Here is a 26,658-nt window from a genome sequence, read left to right on the forward strand (position 1 = left end):
AAAAATCCTGGAGCACGCAATGCATAATGAGAAAAAAAAACTCCAACCTTTTTTTTTTAATTAAAATGCCAAATTTGTGGTCTATTTTTGTATAGTATTTATGGTTGTATTCTCGTTTTCTTGGTCTCATTTGATAGAATGGAAAACATATTATAGAAATAGAGGTGATTTTGATTGGTTTTACAATGAAAAGAACCTGGAAATGGAGCTCAAAGTAGGGGAAATGTTTGATTTTTGCCGATGTTCAAAAGTAAACAAATGATACCATTGTGCAGTAAATGTCCAGCTAGCCATTCCCATTCTACTATGAAGTCATGAATGGGTTGACATTATTTGTACAATTATTACAGTATTGCAGTAGTCTGCATAACAGGAAATCTTCTATTTATTGTTTGAATAAAAATTCAAAATAGAAAGCAAGAGTAATATCAGAGGGGCCTGGAGACATGATTGATGAACAAAGAAAATGTTATTTTAGAGCCAGGAATGTTTGCATTGTTCATTCTGGACCCTATTTTGAAATTGTCATATTTTTTAATTTTCATGAAATTGGCCAAATTGCAAATTACTGACTATGTTACTGGGTAATTGAAATTGGTAAATGGGCAGTTTCTTGTACTCAGTCGATAGAAAAAATGGAGTTCTAAAGAAAAGCTATGAGTTTGGTTGACTGGAACAATGGAATTAGCCAAAAATAGGGCTCAAAGTGGGTGAAATCGCCGATTTGTAAGTACTGTATTGCCGAGGTCGCTAACTTTGCGAGTGTAATTCCTTCAGTTTTCCATCAAATTTCGTTTTTTTGGTGTCATTACAATTGGGAAAAGATTCTCTATCATTTCATAAGAATTTTTTTTTTTTTTTTTTTTTTTTTGAAATTTTGCGACACCAGGAGACACCTCAGGATTTTGGGTTGTGACAGTCAAGGGGTTAATCCTAACCTCTTTAATTAACTGGTGCAGTGTTATCAAGGATAACAGTGAACATGATTATGAATTATCATTTATCTCTGTGCAACACATCATAGTCCTATCACAGTTGTGTAGACTATTTACCAGTGTTTCTTCACTGTACTTTCTAGTTGACCTCGTTTTTATTATCCTGTGTAGGTCTATCCATTCCCTGATTTTCCTGGTGCAATAAATGATTACTAAGAACTGTGGTAATAACACCCAACTGACAAATGTTATCGGAGAGGTTACAAGGTATGTGGCTGAGTATGGTGGCTGAGAACTGTGTGATCTGGCTGGTGCATTAACTAGTTTAAATATAACTATTTAATCCTAGAATTTGCTTATACCTGTTACCTGTTATTTTGCTGTTGATAACAGATATTGAAGTTTCCCAGTATTATTGTCTTACAATTGTGCTCAGTTCTGGACAAGACTCTCGAAAAGTTTTCCAGTAACTGATCATGGGTGGGGAGCGTGGTATCTAGTTCCTACTAGGAAGGATTTGGTCTTGGGCAGCAACACCTCAAACCTTAGAATCTTCAGTTTATTATTATACAAATCAGGTCTTAGGTTGTAGGCTAAATCATTTCTTACATAAGCAAATACCCCACCACCTTGTCTATTTCTATCCAAGTGTTTTATACCTACAGTATATCTGGAGAGGGTTTCAGGGATCCACACCTTCGTGGTCCAGTCCATGACCAAGCCTTATGGTGGAGCAGGACCTAATCAACCAGGCTGTTACTGCGGGTCACATGTAAGCCGCTGTATGAACCACAGCCCGGCTTCTCAGTTACTGACTTTAGGTGTCTGTCCAGCTCCTTGAAGACAGCCAGGGGTCTATTGGTAATCCCCCTTATGTATACTGGGCCAGCTGGCTACAATAAGATTCATCCAACTAGGTATATTTGTACACCATAGGGAGGTTAGCATGGGTCTCACTGTGACCACCAATGCAAGGTTTTACAGATGACTCTCCCACCACTGTGACCACTTGCATTTGTCATCACAATGGGACCCATGCTAACCTCCCTATGGTATATTAATATACCTTGTTGGATGAATCTTATTGTAACCAGCTGGCCCAGTGGCTTACGCACTGGCGTGGAGTGTTACCACTCACTTGCTGCAAGTTCAGTCACTGCTCGTACCCTGGTATGTCTAGTGTTGCTTGCTGTGGTAACAACACTAGTTCTGTGGCCTCGTTCTAAGCATGCATTACTAACAGAGATAAAGTTATCACTCCTAGTTGCTAGTTTATCACATTCATCATCACTTATTCTGTCTGTAGTGATGGTAGTGGGTGGTGGTGGTGATTGTAGTGATGGTAGTGGGTAGTGATGATTGTAGTGGGTAGTGGTAATTGAGTGATGGTAGTGGGTGGTTGTGGTTGTAGTGATGGTAGTGGGTGGTAGTGGTGGTAGTTGTAGTGATGGTAGTGCATGGTGGTTGTGGTTGTAGTGATGGTAGTAGGTGGTGGTGGTGGTTGTAGTGATGGTGGTGGTGGTTGTAGTGATGGTGGTTGTAGTGATGGTAGTAGGTGGTGATGGTGGTTGTAGTGATGGTGGTGGTGGTTGTAGTGATGGTAGTGCATGGTGGTTGTGGTTGTAGTGATGGTAGTAGGTGGTGGTGGTGGTTGTAGTGATGGTGGTGGTGATGGTGGTTGTAGTGATGGTGGTGGTTGTAGTGATGGTGGTGGTGGTTGTAGTGATGGTAGTGGTGGTTGTAATGATGGTAGTGGGTGGTGGTGGTGGTTGTAGTGATGGTAGTGGGTGGTGGTAATGGCAGTAGTAACCTGGTGGGTGGTACACCGTGACGTGACCTTGGGGTGGGCAGGGTTGGTGGGGGTGGGCATGGGTGTGCAGAGGTGGGCATGGGTGTGCAGGGGTGGGCTGGGTGGTCATGAACACCCACTGTTGTGAGTGGTTCCTCAGTTCTACTTAGTGTAGTGGGTGAACCTCACGTCTCAACACCACCTAGTAACATTAACCAGTACCTTGTTACCAGCACCTAATTACCAGCACCTTATTACCATTACCTTATTACCATCACCTTATTACCAGTACCCTATTACCAGCACCTTATTACCAGCACTGTATTACCAGCACCTAATTATCAGCACCTAATTATCAGCACCTTATTACCATTACCTTATTACCATTACCTTATTACCAGCACCTTATTACCAGTACCTTATTACCAGTACCTCATTACTGGCACCTTATTATCAGCATTTTATTACTAACACCTAATTACCAGCACCTTATTACCATTACCTTATTTCCAGTACCTTATTACTGGCACTTTAATACCAGCACCTTATTACCAGTACCTTATTACAGCACCTAATTACCAGCACATTACCATCACCTTATTACCAGCAACTAATTACCAGCACCTAACTACTATAAGTATCACTCATTGTTACCTGGATACCACTCAGTGCTACTGCCACCACAACTACCACCACAACTATCACCACAGCTACCACCACAGCTATCACCACAACTACCACCAGCATCAGCGAGGTAAAAAGCTCAGTTCCCCAAGGCACTGTCCTGGCACCTCTGCTGTTTCTCATCCTCATAACATAGATAAAAACACCCGTCACAGTCTTGTATCATTATATGCAGATGACTCCAAAATAAGCATGAAAGTTACTATGGTAGACTACAATGAAAAATTACAGTTAGATATAATTACAGGAAGACATAAGCAGTGTTTTCCAGTGGGCAGTGGAGAACAACATGATGTTCAGTAGTGATAAGTTCCAGCTGCTTAGGTATGGAAAGAATGAAGAACTCAAAAGGAACACTGTATACAAAACTCAAGAGGGCCACCAAATGGAACGAAAGAAACACGAGAATGACTTAGGTAAAAGCAGGGGTGCAGCAGAGACAATAAGGGAACACTGTATCAACATTTGGGGTCCCAGATTTTTCAACATCTTACCAGATAATATCAGAAACAAGAGTAAACTGGACAAATATCTTCACCAGGTGGTAGATCAATCCATCTGTGATGGATATGTGGGGCAGTGGGTCACCAGCAGCAACAGCCTGATTGACCAGGCAAGCACCAGATGAGCCTGGCCCATGGCTGGACTCTGGGAATAGCAAGACTTGAAACTCATCAAAGGTATACCACAACGACCACCACAGCTATCACCATGACTATCACCACAACTGTTACCACAACTTCCACCACAACTGTTACCACAACTTCCACCACAACTACCACTGCAACTACCACCACAACTACCACCACAACTACCTCCACAACTACCACTACAACTACCACCACAACTATCACCACAACTATCACCACAACTATCACCACAACTATCACCACAACTATCACCACAACTATCACCACAACTATCACCACAACTATCACCACAACTATCACTACAACTATCACCACAACTATCACCATAACTATCACTACAACTATCACTACAACTATCACCACAACTATCACCACAACTATCACCACAACTATCACCACAACTATCACCACAACTACCACCACAACTATCACTACAACTATCACCACAACTATCACCACAACTATCACCACAACTATCACCATAACTCTGGAAATTTCTGTGTGAACTGCCCCCTTTTAAGCTGCTCCCCTGGCAAGTACTGTTGACACAGACACCCTGAGATTAATCCTCTCAGGCTCACAAGTGGCTCTACAACATATTTCCAGTTACTGCTGCTTTTGTAAGAAATTCCTAGCTATACATGAGTGAAGGATGTACTCACTTGGTGGTGTGGAGTTATCTCTTCCCTCAACCTCAATACCTCTTGCAGTGACGAACTTATCTGGTCTTCGTGTCCGTCAGCTCATACCCACAGATGACCCCAGCCTACGATTTCTGCAGAAATGTTGGCCAACTATGCTGGTAGAAAACTGAGGTCTTGTCTCACTGTGGATTTGCCTGGATAGAGGTGAATATCCATAGTACTTTGGGAAGTCTCTTAAGATGTCATTGTCTCCAGGCCAAGTGTACTGGTAGGAATCTGAGCAGTTTCACAAGGCAAGTCTTGTCATGTTAAAGTCTAAATTTCAACTGGAGAGCTGACGTCTCGTCTTTGTTTGAATTTTGAGCTGCCCATTCTCTGTCTAATATTCACCTATATTGAAGGCCTAATCCTACCTATTTTTAGTTCCTAGGACTACATTAATAACATCTACGATTAGTAGTTACTACTGTATATACCTACCTAAACCTATCTAGAAGGGTAAATATCAAATATTATGTACAGTTGCTGACTAAGTGTGTGTGGGAGGACGTTAAGTGACTGTACTGATTTTCTGGTTTCCTGTGGATAAGTTTCCATCACAACTGTCACCACAACTATCACCACAAAAAGAATGACAAAAAGACAAAAAGAATGCAGATGTAATATATACAGACTTTGCAAAAGCCTTCGACAAGTGTGACCATGGCGTAATAGCTCACAAAATGCGTGCTAAAGGAATAACAGGAAAAGTCGGTCGATGGATCTATAATTTCCTCATTAACAGAACACAGAGAGTAGTCGTCAACAGCGTAAAGTCCGAGGCAGCTACGGTGAAAAGCTCTGTTCCACAAGGCACAGTACTCGCTCCCATCTTGTTCCTCATCCTCATATCCGACATAGACAAGGATGTCAGCCACAGCACTGTGTCTTCCTTTGCAGATGACACCCGAATCTGCATGACAGTGTCTTACATTGCAGACACTGCAAGGCTCCAGGCGGACATCAACCAAATCTTTCAGTGGGCTGCAGAAAACAGTATGAAGTTCAACGATGAGAAATTTCAATTACTCAGATATGGTAAACATGAGGAAATTAAATCTTCATCAGAGTACAAAACAAATTCTGGCCACAAAATAGAGCGAAACACCAACGTCAAAGACCTGGGAGTGATCATGTCGGAGGATCTCACCTTCAAGGACCATAACATTGTATCAATCGCATCTGCTAGAAAAATAACAGAATGGATAATGAGAACCTTCAAAACTAGGGAGGCCAAGCCCATGATGACACTCTTCAGGTCACTTGTTTTATCTAGGCTGGAATATTGCTGCACACTAACAGCACCTTTCAAGGCAGGTGAAATTGCTGACCTAGAAAATGTACAGAGAACCTTCACGGCGCGCATAACGGAGATAAAACACCTCAATTACTGGGAGCGCTTGAGGTTCCTAAACCTGTATTCCCTGGAATGCAGGCGGGAGAGATACATGATTATATACACCTGGAAAATCCTAGAGGGACTAGCACCGAACTTGCACACGAAAATCACTCACTACGAAAGCAAAAGACTTGGCAGACGATGCAACATCCCCCCAATGAAAAGCAGGGGTGTCACTAGCACGTTAAGAGACCATACAATAAGTATCAGGGGCCTGAGACTGTTCAACTGCCTCCTAGCATACATAAGGGGGATTACCAACAGACCCCTGGCAGTCTTCAAGCTGGCACTGGACAAGCACCTAAAGTCGGTTCCTGACCAGCCGGGCTGTGGCTCGTACGTTGGTTTGCGTGCAGCCAGCAGCAACAGCCTGGTTGATCAGGCTCTGATCCACCAGGAGGCCTGGTCACAGACCGGGCCGCGGGGGCGTTGACCCCCGGAACTCTCTCCAGGTAAACTCCAGGTAAACAACTATCACCAAAACTACCACCACAACTACCACCACAACTATCACCACAACTATCACCACAGCTATCACCACAGCTATCACCACAGCTATCACCACAACTACCACCACAACTACCACCACAACTACCACCACAACTACCACCACAACTATGACCACAACTATGACCACAACTATGACCACAACTATGACCACAACTACCACCATTAGCAAAACTACCCCAGCTATCACAACTATTAGAACTACCACCAACACAACTATCGCCATTATTATCTGGGTAAATATTGATAACTTCAACTGCCACCAAAGCTATCACAACTTCCACCACCACAACTACAACTACCACAACTACTACCACAACAACTATCATTACTACAACTACCACCACCAGAACTACCACCATTATTAGTAAATAATGATAAATACCTCCACTACAACCACCACCACAATTACCACCACTTGTGTTGTTTCTAGTACATTAACCACAACTACAACTATCACAACTACCATCACTATTGTCTTGGTAAATATTGATAACTCACTCTACAAAACATGCATTCTTACTACTGTACATCCTACATATACTGAACAATAAATTCTAATACAGTGGACCCCCGGTTAACGATATTTTTTCACTCCAGAAGTATGTTCAGGTGCCAGTACTGACCGAATTTGTTCCCATAAGAAATATTGTGAAGTAGATTAGTCCATTTCAGACCCCCAAACATACACGTACAAACGCACTTACATAAATACACTTACATAATTGGTCGCATTCGGAGGTAATCGTTATGCGGGGGTCCACTGTATTAATTTTGACCTGAACCATTTCCTTGATACAGTAGTCTGCCTATTAATTGGGACAATGATGAAATATGACATTCATTCGGAAAATTAATGTTTATTTGAAAAATACATGGCAGTGATTTGACAGATAATTGATTTCATAAAAGATATGACTAGCCTTTGCTTTTATAATCATTGCTACATGCTTTGGCATATAATCAACCAATTTTGAACACATTTTGGCAAGTTCCTCATTGTGGTACCAGGTGATAATAACAGCAGCAGCAGTGAGCTTCTCCACAGTTGAACAGTCCTGTTTCATGGTCCACATTTTGGCAAGTTCCTCATTGTGGTACCAGGTGATAATAACAGCAGCAGTGAGCTTCTCCACAGTTGAACAGTCCTGTTTCATGGTCCACATTTTGGCAAGTTCCTCATTGTGGTACCAGGTGATAATAACAGCAGCAGTGAGCTTCTCCACAGTTGAACAGTCCTGTTTCATGGCCCTTTGTTTGGTTATTGCCCGTATATTCTCAAATGGGTTGAGGTCAGGAGAGTTTCCAGGCCAATTTAGAATGCTTAGCTCAGTCTCTTTGAGGAATGTCAGTATTTTTCTGGAAGCATGGCATACCTGGAGTATACCTGGAGAGGGTTTCAGGGATCAATGCCCCTATGGTCCAGTCTGTGACCAGGTCTTGTAGTGGATCAGAGCCTGATCAACCAGGCTGTTACTGTTGGCCGCACACAAACCGACGTATGAACCAAAGCCTGGCTGGTCAGGTACTGACTTAAGGTGCCTGTCCAGTGCTTCTTCAAGACAACCAGGAGTCTATTTGTAATCCCTCTTATGTATCCTGGGAGGCAGTTGAACAGTGTTGGGCCCCTGACACTTATTGTGTTGTCTCTCAGCATACTCGTGGCGTCCCTGCTTTTCATTGGGGGAATGTTGCATCTCCTGCCGAGTCTTTTCCTTTTGTAGGGAGTGATTTTCATGTGCAAATTTGGGACTAGTCCCTAGTTCAGAGTCTTTAGCAGTAAAACTACCTTAAAACATCTTCTGTGGTGGGTGTTTTGGTGCTTGTTGAATGTGTTTGCCATTTCTCTGTCTCACTAACATTGATCTGAAGGATCTCCAAAGAGAAATTTTTGCAAGGTAGAACAAGATTGCTTTGGGGCCCCTGGGGGCAGGCTGAGGTCCCTGGGGACAGGCTGAGGCTCCTGGGGGCAGGCTGAGGTCCCTGGGGACAGGCTGAGGCTCCTGGGGGCAGGCTGAGGTCCCTGGGGACAGGCTGAGGTCCCTGGGGACAGGCTGAGGTCCCTGGGGGCAGGCTGAGGTCCCTGGGGACAGGCTGAGGCCCCTGGGGGCAGGGTGGGTTCCTGGGGGGAGGCTGAGGTTTCTGGGGGTGGCTGAGACCTCTGGAGGCAGGCTGAGGGCCCCAGTGTAAGTGAATTTTACATAATTATTTTTCTAAATAAACTGAAAGTAGTTGAAATTACCAAAAAATCAAATTAAAAAGTAAAAATGAAACATCAGTGGAGCCCCTTAAGCAATTCACAGCCAAGCCCTGGACCAATGTACTGGCTGTTTTCCCACCCCCATAGGTCGTGCTTATCTGTACTCACATTCAGTCACTCCTGACTTGGCAACGTATTTACTGACTGCTCAGAGTTACAACCAGCTCTCCGACCAATATGCAAACCTACGTAATGTATATTAGGGGTGATTTCCTCTATTCTGTTTATTACAGTACTGTACAGTACACTACTTTATAAACATTTAAAAGTACGTATACTGAAAGTATTATAAATATTGCAAAGCTGATATTACAAAATATCTAGAGATGATTGACATAGACCCACTACTAGTACAGTTTGCTTCTGGCTTAATGACCCATTCACTTACCAACCTACTATTAGAAACAAAACTTGGTTATTAAGTGAGGCGAGGCTGTTCTTCCAAATGCACCTCATCTGAAAATATAACTTTTCTCCAGTCATCTGTCGTCCATCCCTTATAATCGAGTGTCCACCATAGCCATTTTTTTTCTTCATAGCAGAAGTTACTTGTTTCTTACTAGCTTTCTGGCAGTTCTGTGAACTTCAAGGAGCCTTCATCAAGCAGTTGAAGAATCAACATTTACTCCAGCTGATGGCAAATCTCTGTAGATCTTTGCTGGTTTTCTTGGGATCCTTCACACTATTTCTTATGATAACATTGTCATCATGAGGTGTTATCTTGCATTTTCTTCCACATCTTCCTCAATGCAGTTCTTCACAATCGCCAGTGTCATCAGCTCTTTTCGGAATCCCATCAACACTTGACTTTGTTAGGCTCAAATTTTCGGTGATCTATCTGATATTCAAATCAGCATGTTTTCTAAGAACTACAATACTTGCACACTTCCTAGGTGTAACATTCATCATGAATTTCAGCAGTAATCATGAATTAAGGGGAGAATTTGGCAAAACCACATTCACTCACAGAGCACGCTTGCAGGAATAACCTTACAGAACAACAGCTGTTGTAGCACTAACAAGTCATAGTGTAACACCACAGTTGTTGTAACACTGGCCAGAGTCACAACATAACACCACAGTTGTTGTAACACTGGCCAGAGTCACAACATAACACCACAGTTGTTGTAACACTGGCCAGAGTCACAACATAACACCACAGTTGTTGTAACACTGGCCAGAGTCACAACATAACACCACAGTTGTATCACTGACCAGAGTCACAGTGTAACACCACAGCTGTTGTAGCACTGACCAGAGTCACAGTGTAACACCACAGCTGTTGTAGCACTGACCAGAGTCACAGTGTAACACCACAATTGTTGTATCACTGACCAGAGTCACAGTGTAACACCACAATTGTTGTATCATTGACCAGAGTCACAGTGTAACACCACAATTGTTGTATTACTGACCAGAGTCACAGTGTAACACCACAGTTGTATCACTGACCAGAGTCACAGTGTAACACCACAGTTGTATCACTGACCAGAGTCACAGTGTAACACCACAGCTGTTGTAGCACTGACCAGAGTCACAGTGTAACACCACAGCTGTTGTAGCACTGACCAGAGTCACAGTGTAACACCACAGTTGTATCAATGACCAGAGTCACAGTGTAACACCACAGCTGTTGTAGCACTGACCAGAGTCACAGTGTAACACCACAGCTGTTGTAGCACTGACCAGAGTCACAGTGTAACACCACACCTGTTGTAGCACTGACCAGAGTCACAGTGTAACACCACAGTTGTATCAATGACCAGAGTCACAGTGTAACACCACAGCTGTTGTAGCACTGACCAGAGTCACAGTGTAACACCACAGTTGTATCAATGACCAGAGTCACAGTGTAACACCACAGTTGTATCAATGACCAGAGTCACAGTGTAACACCACAGCTGTTGTAGCACTGACCAGAGTCAGTGTAACACCACAGTTGTGATGTTACCCTGTGACTCTCATCATGTCTCAGTTTGTTCTCATGTCCCAGACTCATGACTCAGATACTTCCATTATTTCTGACCCATGTCTCAGATAGTTCCATTATTTATGACTTATGTCTTAACATTGTAACCCATTACAGTTAAATCTTTTTTTTTTGCAGTGGGCAGGAGAGGGATGGTGGTGTGGCTACAGTGGGTCTGACAGTGGTGGAGCGCTTGCAGTGGTTAGTGGCAAGCAGTGGATAGCAGCAAGCAGTGGGTAGCAGCAAGCAGTGGATAGCAGCAAGCAGTGGACAGCAGCAAGCAGTGGATAGCAGCAAGAGGTGGATAGCAGCAAGCAGTGGGTCGCAGCAAGCAGTGGGTAGCAGCAAGTAGTGGATAGCAGCAAGTAGTGGATAGCAGCAAGCAGTGGGTAGCAGCAGGCAGTGGGTAGCAGCAAGCAGTGGGACTGCACTGAGCACACAAGAGAATGGGAAGTGCTTCATCAAAGTTCAAGAAATATCTTCAACATGGCGATGAATTTGCTGCTATGCAGGTAAATCACCTCAAATTATTGTTCATACACAATTAATCGCATGGTTTTTGGGACCTGTTGGAGTGTGAGCAGGGTAATATTTTGTGAAGGGATTCAAGGAAACCGGTTAGTTGGACTTGAGTCCTGGAGGTGGGAAGTACAATGCCTGCACTTTAAAGGAGGAGTTTGGGATATTGGCTGTTTGAAGGGACATCTAAACTGTTGTATCTGGGAGCCTCTGCAAAGACAGTGATGGTGTATGAATGATGGTGAAAATGTTGAATGATGATGAAAGTTTTTTTCTTTCTTTTTGGGTCACCCTGCTTCTGTGGGAAACAGCCAACATGTTAAAAAAAAAAAATCCACACAGAAGAGAAAGAAATTTATTACAGTCATGAGGGAAATGATCATCAAACAATTAGACAAACTAAAACAATAAGTTACTGGGCCACGATAAACTGCATTCAAAGGTACTTAAAGAATGTAAGTTACAATTTAGTCACTAATGAACTTGTTTAACTCATCAATCCAAACTGGTGTTGTGTCAGAGTTGTGGACACTGGCTAATGTAATTCCTATATTTATTTCAGGGGATAAGTCAAGTCTGTCAAATTACCATCCAGTAAGCCTAACGTCTGTAGTAGGCACTACCATCCTTTGGATGGTAGTGCCTACTACAGATGTACCTACCTACTACAGAGGTACACAATAAACTAGCCAGTACCATCCTGTGGATGGTAGTGGCTAGTTCATTGTGTACCTCATATCCATCCTGTGGATAGTAGTGGCTAGTTTATTGTGTACCTCATATCCATCCTGTGGATTGTAGTGGCTAGTTTATTGTGTACCTCATATCCATCCTGTGGATGGTAGTGGCTAGTTTATTGTGTACCTCATATCCATCCTGTGGATGGTAGTGGCTAGTTTATTGTGCACCTCATATCCATCCTGTGGATGGTAGTTGCTAGTTTGTGTACCTCATATCCATCCTGTGGATGGTAGTTGCTAGTTTATTGTGTACCTCATATCCATCCTGTGGATGGTAGTGGCTAGTTTATTGTGTACCTCATATCCATCCTGTGGATGGTAGTTGCTAGTTTATTGTGTACCTCATATCCATCCTGTGAACAGTAGTGCAAGAGCATATGGATACACAGTAGGCCTAGAAACAAGGCCCCAAAAGAGTTTACAGGATTTATATCTACAGTCCACTTATCTGTTACAAGTAAATTTAGGAAATTTGCTTAATATATCTGGTATCTTATTTTCATTAATAAGATATCTTGCCATATTACGTAGGTTATTATACTGTCTATCTCTAATTTCCTCAATAAGTGGACAGCATAGCACATAGTGTTCAAGATAGTGACCATAGGGCTGGTCACATACTTTACATTGATCATCATCTGTGTGTCTGTCAGTCTGCCAGAAGTACTAAGCCTAAGCCTGGCTGCTACAACATCAGTCAGTTTGTGTGTCTGTCAAACTGTCAGTAGTACTTGTAGCAAGCCTAAGCCTGCTATTACCACATCAGTCAGTTTGTATGTCAGTCAAACTATCAGAAGTACTTGTCAGCAAGCCTAAGTCTGGCAATTACAACATCAGTCAATCTGTGTGTCTGTTAAACTGTCAGAAGTACTTGTAACCAAGCCTAATCCTGGCTACTACAGCAACAGTCAGTGGTCACATTGCACATTGCTCCATAAACATACTAATTTACATTCATGTTATCACAGTGGGTTATAGATCTATGTTCATGTTATGAAAGTGGTTTATAGATCTGCATTTGTAATAGTGGGTTATAGATCGATGTTCATGCCATCATTATTGGTTATAGTTCTATTCAGGCTTTTAACTGCATTTCTATAACATTGTTTCATTATTTACTTCAGTGACAGTGGTCCAGGACACACCAAAACATTGTCAACTCAGAACTGACAGGACAGTGGTCCAGGACACACCAAAACATTGTCAACTCAGAACTGACAGGACAGTGGTCCAGGACACACCAAAACATTGTCAACTCAGAACTGACTGGACAGTGGTCCAGGACACACCAAAACATTGTCAACTCAGAACTGACTGGACAGTGGTCCAGGACACACCAAAACATTGTCAACTCAGAACTGACAGGACAGTGGTCCAGGACACACCAAAACATTGTCAACTCAGAACTGACTGGACAGTGGTCCAGGATAGACTGAAACATTGTGAGTGTGGTCCTAGAAGACCCCTGGAAACAGATCATAAGTAAGACAGACATGGTAATTAAAGAGAGGTAGATGAGGAAGTATAATTACAATTAATTGAGTATAAGACAGATAGGAGACTTGGCATAGCTGTATCTATTTAACCACTCAATGGAGGAGGCCTGATGCTGGTGAGAGGCTCTTGATCAGTGATTTAAACCTATTTCTCCCCATTCTCCATAATCATTTTCCAAGCTCTGCATGACCCACCTTGGTTTAGCACTATGAATATAATAATAATAATAATACAATGCAGTTCATATATTGAATGGCATGTAGCCAGCAGTAATAACCTGGTTGATCAAGTCTTAATCAAGCAGGAGGCCTCATCTGGGACTGGGCAGTAAGGGAATAAATCCCAAAACTGGCTGCTTTCTGTGAGCTTGGTTTGCAGATCCAAAACTTGTATATGGTATTATGGCAGTGTGTGGGAGCTATGCTCACTGAACTGTAACTTTAGGAAGGTAAGAAGTTAGTGTCATTATTAACCAGGAGGTTATAATCCCCACCCAAAAAAAAAACAAAAGTTTATGTGCTCTTGAGTATCCTTCATGTGATAGCCTAAGATACCTTCCTCCATCTTCCACTTGTGTTGAAAGCCTGAATTCTGTTTTCAGGTGTTTCAGAGTTCTCCTGAACTGCGATCCAACCTTGATCCCAGTGCTAGCTACGGTGACTCTCATGGCCACAACACTCCCCTACACTATGCTGCCAAACATGGAATGAAGCATTTACTAAGGTTTGTTTTGTACCCTAACTTTATAATACACTATACAGTGGACCCCCGGTTAACGATATTTTTTCACTCCATAAGTATGTTCAGGTGCCAGTACTGACCGAATTTATTCCCATAAGGAATATTGTGAAGTAGATTAGTCCATTTCAGACCCCCAAACATACACGTACAAACGCACTTACATAAATACACTTACATAATTGGTCGCATTCGGAGGTAATCGTTATGCGGGGGTCCACTGTACTACTAAGATAAGAATTGTTGGGATTTTTAACCCAGAGGGTTAGCAAACTAGGATAACTCAAGAAAGTCAGTGTGTCATCGAGGACTGTCTGTCTCATTTCCATTATGGTTCATCAATCTTGTCCCCCAGGATGCCACCCACACCAGTCCACTAACACCCAGATATCAATGTAGCCAATATTTTTGTTTTCCAAAATTATTCATTGCAGTTTGTGGGTCATCTGAACTGTGATGTTAGTACTTCTGGCAAGATAAACATTGAATGAATGATGGTGAATGTGTTTCCTCTTTTTTGTGGGGTCACTTTACTTTGGAGAGACACTATTATTGGGATAAAACAGTGCTTCTTGATTCTGTATTCTCTTAATATGAAAATACACAAATAACCCGCACATAAAAGAGAGAAGCTTACGACGATGTTTCGGTCCGACTTGGACCATTTACAAAGTCACACTAACCAGAAGTGGGGCAGGACGGCTATATATAGGCAGGAAGAGGTGGTGGTAGTAGTAATAGTAGTAGTAGTAGTAGTACAAGAATGGTATATAATACCAACAAGATGAAATTAAGACACATGAGCTGAGCTGAGTGGCATCAATCAACCCTTAAACTGTCCAAACATAGATCTACGTTCACATGTGTAGTGCTCCAAAAATAGATCTACGTTTTTTACATCTTTCTTTCTTTCTTTCAACACACCGGCCATATCCCACCGAGGCAGGGTGGCCCAAAAGGAAAAATGAAATTTTCTCCTTTTACAAGTAGTAATATATACAGGAGAAGGGGGTTACTAGCCCCTTGCTCCCGGCATTTTAGTCGCCTCTTACAACACACATGGCTTACGGTGGAAGAATTCTGCTCCACTTCCCCATGGGGGTAAGAGGAAATAAACAAGAACAAGAACTACTGTAGTAAGAAAATAGAAGAAAACCCAGACGGGTGTGTATATACATGCTTGTACATGTATGTGTAGTGTGATCTAAGTGTAAGTAGAAGTAGCAAGATGTACCTGAAATCTTGCATGTATATGAGACAGAAAAAAAAGACACTAGCAATCCTACCATTGTGTAAAACAAGTACAGGCTTCCGTTTTACCCTCACTTGGCAGGACGGTAGTACCTCCCTGGGCGGTTGCTGTCTACCAACCTACTACCTAGAACGTTTTTTACATATTTTCAAATACAGTGGACCCCCGGTATTCGATATTAATCCGTTCCTGAGAGCTCATCGAATACCGATAATATCGAAAACCGAATCAATTTTCCTCATAAGAAATAATGAAAATCAAATTAATTCGTGCAAGACACCCAAAAGTATGAAAAAAAAAATTTTACTACATGAAATATTAAGTTTAATGCAATAGAATAATTACAATAACAATAAAATAATTGACACTTACCTTTAATGAAGATCTGGTGATGATTGATGGGATGGAAGGAGGGGAGAGGTGTTAGTGTTTAGAAGGGGAATCCCCTTCCATTAGGACTTGAGGTAGCAAGTCCTTTTCCAGGGTTACTTCCCTTCTTCTTTTAATGCCACTAGGACCAGCTTGAGAGTCACTGGACCTCTGTCGCACAACAAATCTGTCCATAGAGCTGTGTACCTCCCGTTCCTTTACGATTTGTCTAAAATGGGCCACAACATTGTCATTGTTAGGGTGATTTTCATCCATAAAGGTTTGCACTTCAACCCACTGTGCACACATTTCCTTAATTTTTGAAGTAGGCACAATGTATTCCACAACTGGTATAGGTTTCTCAGGGTTAGCCCCAAACCCTTCAAAATCTTTCTTAATTTCCATACTAATTCTCACCCTTTTTACCACAGGGTTGGCACTAGAAGCTTTCTTGGGGCCCATGGTGACTTATTTTGCAGAAACAAGCACCAAACACAGTGATAATATGGATAATATGGAATGTACCGAATGTATCCTTAGATGCGCGCACACTGGCTGGCTTGTAAACACTGGCACACAAGGGGCAGTTCAGACCACACGTGGACACGTCTCGTACGAATCGTGTCAAATACCGGGTTTTCAATCGAATACTGAGGAAAATTTTTTGCGATATAATGCATCGAATACCGGATTTATCGAATACCGATGCCATCGAATAACGGGGGTCCACTGTATAACAAAAGAAAAAAAACGTAGATCAAAGTTTTTTACACACTTTCAAATGTAAAAAAAATGAAGATCTACATTTTTTTACATACTTTCAAATGTTGAAAAAACGTAGATCTATGTTTGGACAGTTTAACCCTTAAACGGTCCAAACGTATATATACGTTCTCTCGTGTAGTGCCCCAAATTTTTTGAGAGAAAAAAATCATTTTTTTTAATAGGAAAAAGGAGCATGTTGTACCCAGGCATCCCCAAATATTTTAATATGGTGTACAGTGAGTGCGCACACCCATTCTCTCATGTCTAGGTGACTCAGGCTTATCGTGGCAATGTTGAATGAATGACAAAGAAAACGTATATATACGTTTGGACCCTTTAAGGGTTAAGGATTAAGATTCATTACTGCTTCTGTCCTAAATATTCTGCAAGAAAGGTATTAAATACTGACAGTGTGAAAGTTAAGCCACATGTGCAACATCTGGATATCTTTATTGTAGACGTTTCACCATCCAGTGGCTTTATCAATACAGATTCTAGGACATAATTAGAAGACAGTAGAACTATATATACAAAAGATGAGGTAATCAGTCCCTCGGTCTTGGAGCTAGTGTTCACAGCATCGTGGTGGAGGAGAATCTGGAGCCAAGGCAAGAAGACTGGCGGTTATATAGGCGTCAGTGGATAAGGACGTGTAGCAGACGAGGACATAGTCACTGGTAGGCGGGATTCCCCAGTGGAAGTAGGTCCTTCCCAAAGGGATGGGTTAGTTGTAGCAGCCGTGAAGAAGGTCTTGTAGGTCCTAAATATTCATGAATTGTTTTGTTCATGGTAAGAAGATGCAAATACAGTTGTATGTAATTCTTTATTGAGAACATTTTGCCCACACAGTGCACTTTATCAGCCTTTGAACTCCTGTTACTTATACTTCTTGATATTAATCAAAGTATCATAGCATTAATTGTATGTATGTGATACCCAGATGTGCAACACCTGGGTATTTTTTATTCTCAAGGCAGTCCACCAACCACTGGCTTGATTAATTCAGTACAGAGGTTATTTTAAGGAGTTAAAACTAGAGAGAGTAGGAGACTAGGCTATCAGTCCCTCAGCCTACAAGAAGGTGATTTGCCTGCTAGGTATTCACCTTTTTTCAGCCTAGAAGATGTTCACCTTCTAGGCCGAGGGACTGATCACCTGGTCTTCCACTGTCTCTGGTTTCAACACCTAAGAACATGATTATGGTATACAATGCTGACAAATTGATAAGTAAGACACATGCGGCAGTTGGGTATCTTTATTCCAAAAAGTTTCACCTACACAGTAGGCTTCTTCAGTCGAATACAGAGGAGGCAGCAGAAGCAGTAGAGATGTAATCAGTCCATCCTTGTGGATGTAGTTCTGAGGGACTGACCACCTCATCGTCTACTGTCCCCAGTATCAGCACTTTCAAATAGCCTTTGTATTGAATTGATGAAGCCACTGGTTGGTGGAATGTCTTGAGAATAAAGACACCCAGGTGTTACACATGTGTCTTATTCATCAATAAAGATACCCAGGTGTTGAACATGTGTCTTATTCATGAATCAAAGTCATGAACCTGATGTTTATAACAATGGTCAGTTTGTGAGAAAGATGTTGTCAGTACTTTATAGATCATCATGTAACTGTATTTGTTTCTCTTTGTATCTTATATCATCACCTGTGTAGTTTGTCATGTTCAGTTTACAGATTTTTCACTGATTTTTGTATTTTTCGGGTTGCCCTATCTTGGCGTGTTGAATTTTCTATTTGCTTTGTTTGAAGTTTAAAAATACAGTGGACCCCCGCCTTACGATATTATTTCATTCAAGAAGTCTGTTCGGGTGCCGTTACCAACCAAATTTGTTCCCATAAGGAATATTGTGAATTAGATTAGTCAGTTTCAGACTCCCAAAAATACACATACAAAAGCACGTACAAAAATACACTTACATAATTGGTCGAGTTGGGAGCTGATCGTAAGGCGGGGGTCCAGTGTAATCCACATTGGAAACACTCTTTTATTGTTCTACAATGACTGTATTAAGCAGAATACATATTGTCTTCTCAGACAATAGTGACAGTGTTGTATATCATTGGTATTCAGTACTGACATCATGATGAATTAGACACATGCATGATCTGGGTAGCTTTACTTGTAGATGTTTCACCATCCAGTGACTTTATTAATACAGTAAAAGGATGTAATAGAAATATTATACAGTAAATAGAGGAAGATGAGATAATCAGTCCCTCAGCTTAGGCTGAGGGACAGATTACCCAGATACTGCAGATGTATCTAGGCTGAGGGACTGATTACCCAGATACTGCAGATGTATCTAGGCTGAGGGACTGATTACCCAGATACTGCATATGTATCTAATTCTTCATCAGTAGTGACAGTCACTGATGATTTAATCTAGCATTAATAAGCATTGTATTAATTTCATCTATGGTAAACAAGTATTTACTTCCTTGAAGGACCTTTCTCTGTGATCTTGGGGGTAATCCAAACAAGAAGAATGGTGACGACGAAAGTTCCGTTCACTGTGTATGTCGCGTTGGCCAGGCCAAATCACCTTCGGCAGAGGACAGACGTGCTGCGTGTGTCATCATGATCCTTCAGTGGCGGGGACCAGTACTACAGGACGGGGAGAAGGAAAGAGCTCAGTTGAATGCTCAGGATAAGGTGAGAACGATTGTTTTATTCTTCATGGAGGATTAAGAACATAGAAATGGAGAAACACTGCAGCAGGTCTACTGGCCCATACAAGGCAAGTCCTTATCAAAACCACCCATTCCTACCCATCTTCTTACCTTCACTAAACAGCATCAGCCCATCCTCTTAACTTTGCTGTGCATCAGTGTGGATGCTCACATTCAATTTGCAGCTAAGCTAGGTTAAATAAGATTAGGCTAGGTTGGGTTGGCTTAGGTTACATTAAATTAGGTTGGGTTAGGATAGGCTAAGTTAGGTTAGGCTAGATTAAGCTAGATTAGGTTAGGCTAGGTTAGGCTAGGTTAGGTTAGATTAGGTTAGGTTAGGTCAGGTCAGGCTAAGTTAGGTTAGTCTAGGTTAGGTAAGGTTAGGCTAGGTTAGGTAAGGTTAGGCTAGGGTAGGTTAGGCTATGTTAGGCTAGGTTAGGTTAGGCTAGGTTTGGGAAGGTTAGGTTAGGTTAGGTAAGGTTAGGTTAGGCTAGGTTAGGTTAGGCTAGGTTAGGTTAGGCTAGGTTAGGTAAGGTTAGGTAAGGTTAGATTAGGTAAGGTTAGGCTAGGTTAGGTTAGGCTAGGTTAGATTAGGCTAGGTTAGGTTAGGCAAGGTTAGGTAAGGTTAGGTTAGGTTAGGTAAGGTTAGGCTAGGTTAGGCTAAGTTAGGTTAGGTTAGGTTAGGTTAGGTTAGTTAGGTTAGGTAAGGTTAGGCAAGGTTAGGCTATATAGGCACAATAATAAGTGTGTATATTTTGCATATTAAGTAAGTTCAAGCTTTCAGAGAGAGGTGGGGTGTGTTGTCTGGTGCAGGAGTTTGTGATCATCCACACTGCTGCGTTTTGTTGGGTTGTTAAAGGTTTAAGGTGATTGGCTGTGGTAGATCACCAAGCACAAATACCGTAGGTGAGGTAAGGGTATATTAGAGAGTGTTATAAAGTAGTGCCCTTTGGGGTTCATAGTGTCGTATCTTGGAAAGGATACCCACTGTTTTGGAAACTTTCTTAGTTACAGTGGTACCCCGAGTTTTGGCCGTAATTCATTCCAGAAGGCTGTTCAAGTGCCGTTACCAAACGAATTTGTTCCCATAGGAATAATGTAAATTAGATTAGTCCGTTTCAGACCCCCAAAAATACACTTACAAAAGCACTTACAAAAATTTACATACATAATTGTTCGAGTTGAGAGCTGTACGAAACTCAGGGTACCACTGTATATGCTGGATGTGGGGGTGAAATTTAAGATTTCAGTCAAGGTAGATACCTAGAAATTTGCCCTCAGTGTGTCTTGTAATGGGTGAACCATTTATTGATATGTTTAGCTGGATATTTAATGCTCTGTTTCCAAAAAGCATGAAATAGGTTTTGTCTATATTGAGAGTAAATTTGTTGGTAGTCATCTAGTTTGATATTTTATGTAGCTCGCTGTTTACAGTGTTACTAAGTATAACCAGGTTTGGGTGGGAAAAGACGTAAGTGGTATCATCTGTGAGACTGGTTTAAGGAGTCATGATGCCTTTGGGAGGTCATTGATGTAAATGAGAAAGAGTGGTGGAAGATGATTGATGCTTTAAAAAATTTGGTAAATATTACTACAATTAAACATATCTTACATCATAGTAGATGGTACTGCTTCTTGAAATAGAAAATTGTGGAGAGGGTTGATGTGGGTTTTCTGGGCATAAGGGGATGGCTGTGTTTCTTGTGTTGATGTAGATTCAGAAAAATTAAAAAGTCAGTACCATTACTGAAACAATACACGTTTAATCCATACATAGGAGAATGAAACTGATGATGACATTTTGGTTCGGCTTGGACCATAGTAGTTAATGGTCCAAGTTGGACAGAAATGTCATCATAAGTTTCATTCTCATGTGTGGGTCATTTGTGTATTGTTATAGATTCAGAATTGTCAGCAGTGGACAGTGTACTGAAGTGCTTATATAGTCTGTAATAAAAACCTGGTCTGTTTTAACCTATCATGTAGCTGACAATAAAGTAACATTATTTACTAAAGAAGCCTTTTAACACCAATGCTTTTAGATGTCTCAAGATCATTTTCAGTGAAAAATTCTTCAGCTCTGCCATTAACATTGGATCACTCGCATAATTCCTATTTATCTTCAGGTTTTTCCCTCATTCTCTTGTTTTATCTGTCGTCCTCTTAATTTAGACTTAGACTAATTCTTAAATTCCAGAGATACATTTTGTCAAAATTCTATTTACTAGTTCAGTCTGGCCTTGATTACTGCAAATTCAAACAGTCTGAATTTCACTTTAGTATGGAATCAGTGCTAGTTTTCCCCAAAATCTTCAAATCTTGAGCAAAATTCACATATAATTCGAACAGTGCGACCGCTTCATGGGTTTTATTATTGGCTCTAATGAAGACCTGGTTGTTGTTTTAATCTTTTTATTGAACTAAGTGTATAAAAAGAGAATGGTTAATAAAAATAGTAAAATAAACTTGGTTTTACTCATTGCTGATTATATTGATGTTCAAAACATTGATGTTCTTGTTGGTAAAAGATGTGTATGGACTGATTAAGATGTTTATTAAGGAATGTTTCACCTCTTGTGGCTTTATTCTTAATGTTAGGAATGACAAAGTCATTCATGGCTTCATCATTCTTAATGTTAGGGGTAAAAAAGATATTCATGGTTAAACCTTTCCTTAATAAATATCTTGATCAGTGTAAACATATCTTTTACCTACAACTTATTGGTATGAAAGAGAACAGTGGATAAGTATCGTCACCAGGTGGTAGATCAACCAGGCTGTGATGGTTATGTGGGGCAGCCGGCCACCAGCAGCAGTAGCCTGGTTGACCAGACTAGCACCAGAGAAGCCTGGTCAAAAGTCTGGCTCTGGGAGTAGAAAAACTCTGGGAACTCGTCAAGGGTATATCCAAGGTATACGAGTTTCACCACTCTTATTTGTGTTGCAGAAAGGGAACACGGCTCTTCATTACGCGTCAGCTTCAGGACTACGCAAGTGCGTGGAGCTTCTCGTTGCTCAGGGAGCCGGCCTCTTCATTGAAAACCGTGACAGGTTAACACCATGCGATGTGGCAGTCAGAGCTGCACATCATGATGTTGCTACTTACCTGGAGTCCCGCATGGTCTTCGTAAGTCTTAATTACTGCCTTGCAAATTAACTCAAATTGTTTATCATGCAATATTTTATTTGGAATTTGGCAAATATGTGGTTAAAAATATCAACTAATTATGACTCAGGAATTTGTAATAACACAATTGCCAATAAATCAGGGAACAAGTAGGATTTGAACCATGGCAAGTGAGTCTTAAAACTTGAGGCCAGTGTGTTAACAACTGTACCAGCAGCTTTAATAAGAGTCATACAACTAGGTATATTTCTGTACACCATAGGGAGGTTAGCATGAGCCATCACTATGACCACACATGCCAGTTTTTACAGATGAATATCCCACCAGTGTGGCTGTGGCATGCTCTAGCTCCAGTCCCCTTCATAAATCTTATTAGAGCCAGGTGGTTCAGTTGTTAACACTGACCTGTGAGTTGTAACTCGCTTGCCAAGGTTTCAAACCTCATCTGTTTCATGATTTATCCACTATTACAAATACTGTTTGAGTGTTCGAATTAATCTTTTTTAGTGATATAAAATACATTGTGTTTCAGGCTGACAGTAGTGATGGTGTGAACGAGGGAGAGCTGGTGGGTAACGAAGTCGAGACTGATTGTGACAATGAAGTATATTCTGGTCTGCGAGCGCAAGACTTGCAAGAAGCAAAGGACCAGTTGCTTGTTGAAACTGCAGATATGTTGCATATTCCTCTCTTTACTGCCGAGGCTTTACTCAGAGATAATGGTGAGTTTATACTTTAAGTAATAAGATATTACATATCAAGATATTTATTAGGCTTTATAAAAGATATTATAAAAGATATCCTAGAGTTTAGGATATTTATTAATCTTTAAATAATAATATATTTTAAGAACAACAATGGAAATAAGTCACTTTGACTTAAATGTTGTCCTGGTAGGTAATTAACACTTATGATAGTAGTTATGATACTTGTACTTATGTGTACCTGTATATATTATAGAAGTTGTAATACTTGTACTTATGTGTTCCTGTACATATTATAGAAGTTGTAATACTTGTACTTATGTGTACCTGTACATATTATAGAAGTTGTAATACTTGTACTTATGTGTACCTGTACATATTATAGAAGTTGTAATACTTGTACTTATGTGTACCTGTACATATTATAGAAGTTGTAATACTTGTACTTATGTGTACCTGTACATATTATAGAAGTTGTAATACTTGTACTTATGTGTACCTGTACATATTATAGAAGTTGTAATACTTGTACTTATGTGTACCTGTACATATTATAGTAGTTGTAATACTTGTACTTATGTGTACCTGTACATATTATAGAAGTTGTAATACTTGTACTTATGTGTACCTGTACATATTATAGAAGTTGTAATACTTGTACTTATGTGTACCTGTACATATTATAGAAGTTGTAATACTTGTACTTATGTGTACCTGTACATATTATAGTAGTTGTAATACTTGTACTTATGTGTTCCTGTACATATTATAGTAGTTGTAATACTTGTACTTATGTGTTCCTGTACATATTATAGTAGTTGTAATACTTGTACTTATGTGTACCTGTACATATTATAGTAGTTGTAATACTTGTACTTATGTGTTCCTGTACATATTATAGTAGTTGTAATACTTGTACTTATGTGTTCCTGTACATAAATAAAGTTACTTTAAAGTTGCAGTTTCATGGCTGGAACAATTTACTATTCAGTTGAATTTAGAGAAGAAAGAATAAAAAGTCACAGTACCGTGAATGGAACAATACACAAATAACCTGAACATAGGAGAATGAAACTCATGACCATGTTTTGTTCCAACTTGTACCATGAACTAGTGACACTGTGACTAGTTAATGTTCCAACTTGTACCATGAACTAGTGACACTGTGTGACTAGTTAATGTTCCAACTTGTACCATGAACTAGTGACACTGTGTGACTAGTTAATGTTCCAACTTGTACCATGAACTAGTGACACTGTGACTAGTTAATGTTCCAACTTGTACCATGAACTAGTGACACTGTGTGACTAGTTAATGTTCCAACTTGTACCATGAACTAGTGGCACTGTGTGACTAGTTAATGTTCCAACTTGTACCATGAACTAGTGACACTGTGTGACTAGTTAATGTTCCAACTTGTACCATGAACTAGTGGCACTGTGTGACTAGTTAATGTTCCAACTTGTACCATGAACTAGTGACACTGTGTGACTAGTTAATGTTCCAACTTGTACCATGAACTAGTGACACTGTGTGACTAGTTAATGTTCCAACTTGTACCATGAACTAGTGACACTGTGTGACTAGTTAATGTTCCAACTTGTACCATGAACTAGTGACACTAGTGTGACTAGTTAATGTTCCAACTTGTACCATGAACTAGTGACACTGTGTGACTAGTTAATGTTCCAACTTGTACCATGAACTAGTGACACTGTGTGACTACTTAATGTTCCAACTTGTACCATGAACTAGTGACACTGTGTGACTACTTAATGTTCCAACTTGTACCATGAACTAGTGACACTGTGTGACTAGTTAATGTTCCAACTTGTACCATGAACTAGTGACACTGTGTGACTAGTTAATGTTCCAACTTGTACCATGAACTAGTGACACTGTGTGACTAGTTAATGTTCCAACTTGTACCATGAACTAGTGGCACTGTGTGACTAGTTAATGTTCCAACTTGTACCATGAACTAGTGACACTGTGTGACTAGTTAATGTTCCAACTTGTACCATGAACTAGTGGCACTGTGTGACTAGTTAATGTTCCAACTTGTACCATGAACTAGTGACACTGTGTGACTAGTTAATGTTCCAACTTGTACCATGAACTAGTGGCACTGTGTGACTAGTTAATGTTCCAACTTGTACCATGAACTAGTGACACTGTGTGACTAGTTAATGTTCCAACTTGTACCATGAACTAGTGGCACTGTGTGACTAGTTAATGTTCCAACTTGTACCATGAACTAGTGACACTGTGTGACTAGTTAATGTTCCAACTTGTACCATGAACTAGTGACACTGTGTGACTAGTTAATGTTCCAACTTGTACCATGAACTAGTGACACTGTGTGACTACTTAATGTTCCAACTTGTACCATGAACAAGTGACACTGTGTGATTAGTTAATGTTCCAACTTGTACCATGAACTAGTGACACTGTGTGACTAGTTAATGTTCCAACTTGTACCATGAACTAGTGACACCATGACTAGTTAATGCTCCAGCTTGTACCATGAACTAGTGACACTGTGTGATTAGTTAATGCTCCAACTTGTACCATGAACTAGTGATGCTGTGTGACTAGTTAATGTTCCAACTTGTACCATGAACTAGTGACACCATGACTAGTTAATGCTCCAGCTTGTACCATGAACTAATGACACTTTGACTATCATGGAGTGATAGTGCACAAAATGAGGTCCATGGGCATTATGGGAGAGGTAGGCAGATGAATTTTCAGGTTCCTAACACAGAACACAAATAGTAGTATTGAACAGAGCAAGATCCAGCATTAGCTCAGTGCCCCAAGGCTTTGTCCTGGCACCTCTGCTGTTTCTCATCCTCATAGCAGACATAGATAAAGACACCCATCACACTGTTGTATCATCATTTGCATATGACACTAAAATAAGCATGAAAGTCACTATGGTAGAGGACACTGAAAAATTACAGGAAGACATAAACAGTGTTTTCCAGTGGGCAGTGAAGAACAACATGACGTTCAGTGGTGATAAGTTCCAGCTGCTTAGGTATGGAAAGAATGAATAACTCAAAGGATCTCTATATACAAAACTCAAGAAGGTCACCAAATAGAATGGAAAGAACACGTAAAAGACCTGGGAATAATTATGTCAGCTAACCTTCATTTTAAAGACCATAACAAAACAAGGATCAGGTTAGACAGGAAGATAACGGGGTGGGTACTGAGAACTTTCAAAACAAGGGAAATAATGCCGATGGTGACACTTCAAATCACTTGTACCCCCACATTTAGAATATTGCTCAGTGTTGACGGCCCCGTTCAAAGTGGAGAAATGTCAGAGCTGGAACAAATACAGAGATCGTTTACGGCTCACATTGAGCAGGTAAAAT

General features: G+C 40.7%; 1 protein-coding gene across 2 annotated transcripts in view; it reads left to right on the top strand.

Annotated features, from left to right (window-relative positions):
- LOC128703391 (ankyrin repeat and IBR domain-containing protein 1) overlaps nt 1-26,658 on the top strand; it is a 119,495-nt gene that overhangs the window by 7,345 nt on the left and 85,492 nt on the right. For both annotated transcript variants that reach the window (XM_053798026.2, XM_070104668.1), the window contains exons 2-6: nt 11,015-11,388; nt 14,234-14,355; nt 19,217-19,424; nt 22,389-22,568; nt 23,101-23,290. In XM_053798026.2, coding sequence (XP_053654001.2) covers nt 11,323-11,388; nt 14,234-14,355; nt 19,217-19,424; nt 22,389-22,568; nt 23,101-23,290 — 766 coding nt within the window. In that variant the 5' untranslated portion in view covers nt 11,015-11,322. The remainder of the gene's footprint in view (nt 1-11,014; nt 11,389-14,233; nt 14,356-19,216; nt 19,425-22,388; nt 22,569-23,100; nt 23,291-26,658) is intronic.

Source organism: Cherax quadricarinatus, chromosome 93 (genome assembly GCF_038502225.1).
Source record: "Cherax quadricarinatus isolate ZL_2023a chromosome 93, ASM3850222v1, whole genome shotgun sequence".
Taxonomy (NCBI): domain Eukaryota; kingdom Metazoa; phylum Arthropoda; class Malacostraca; order Decapoda; family Parastacidae; genus Cherax; species Cherax quadricarinatus.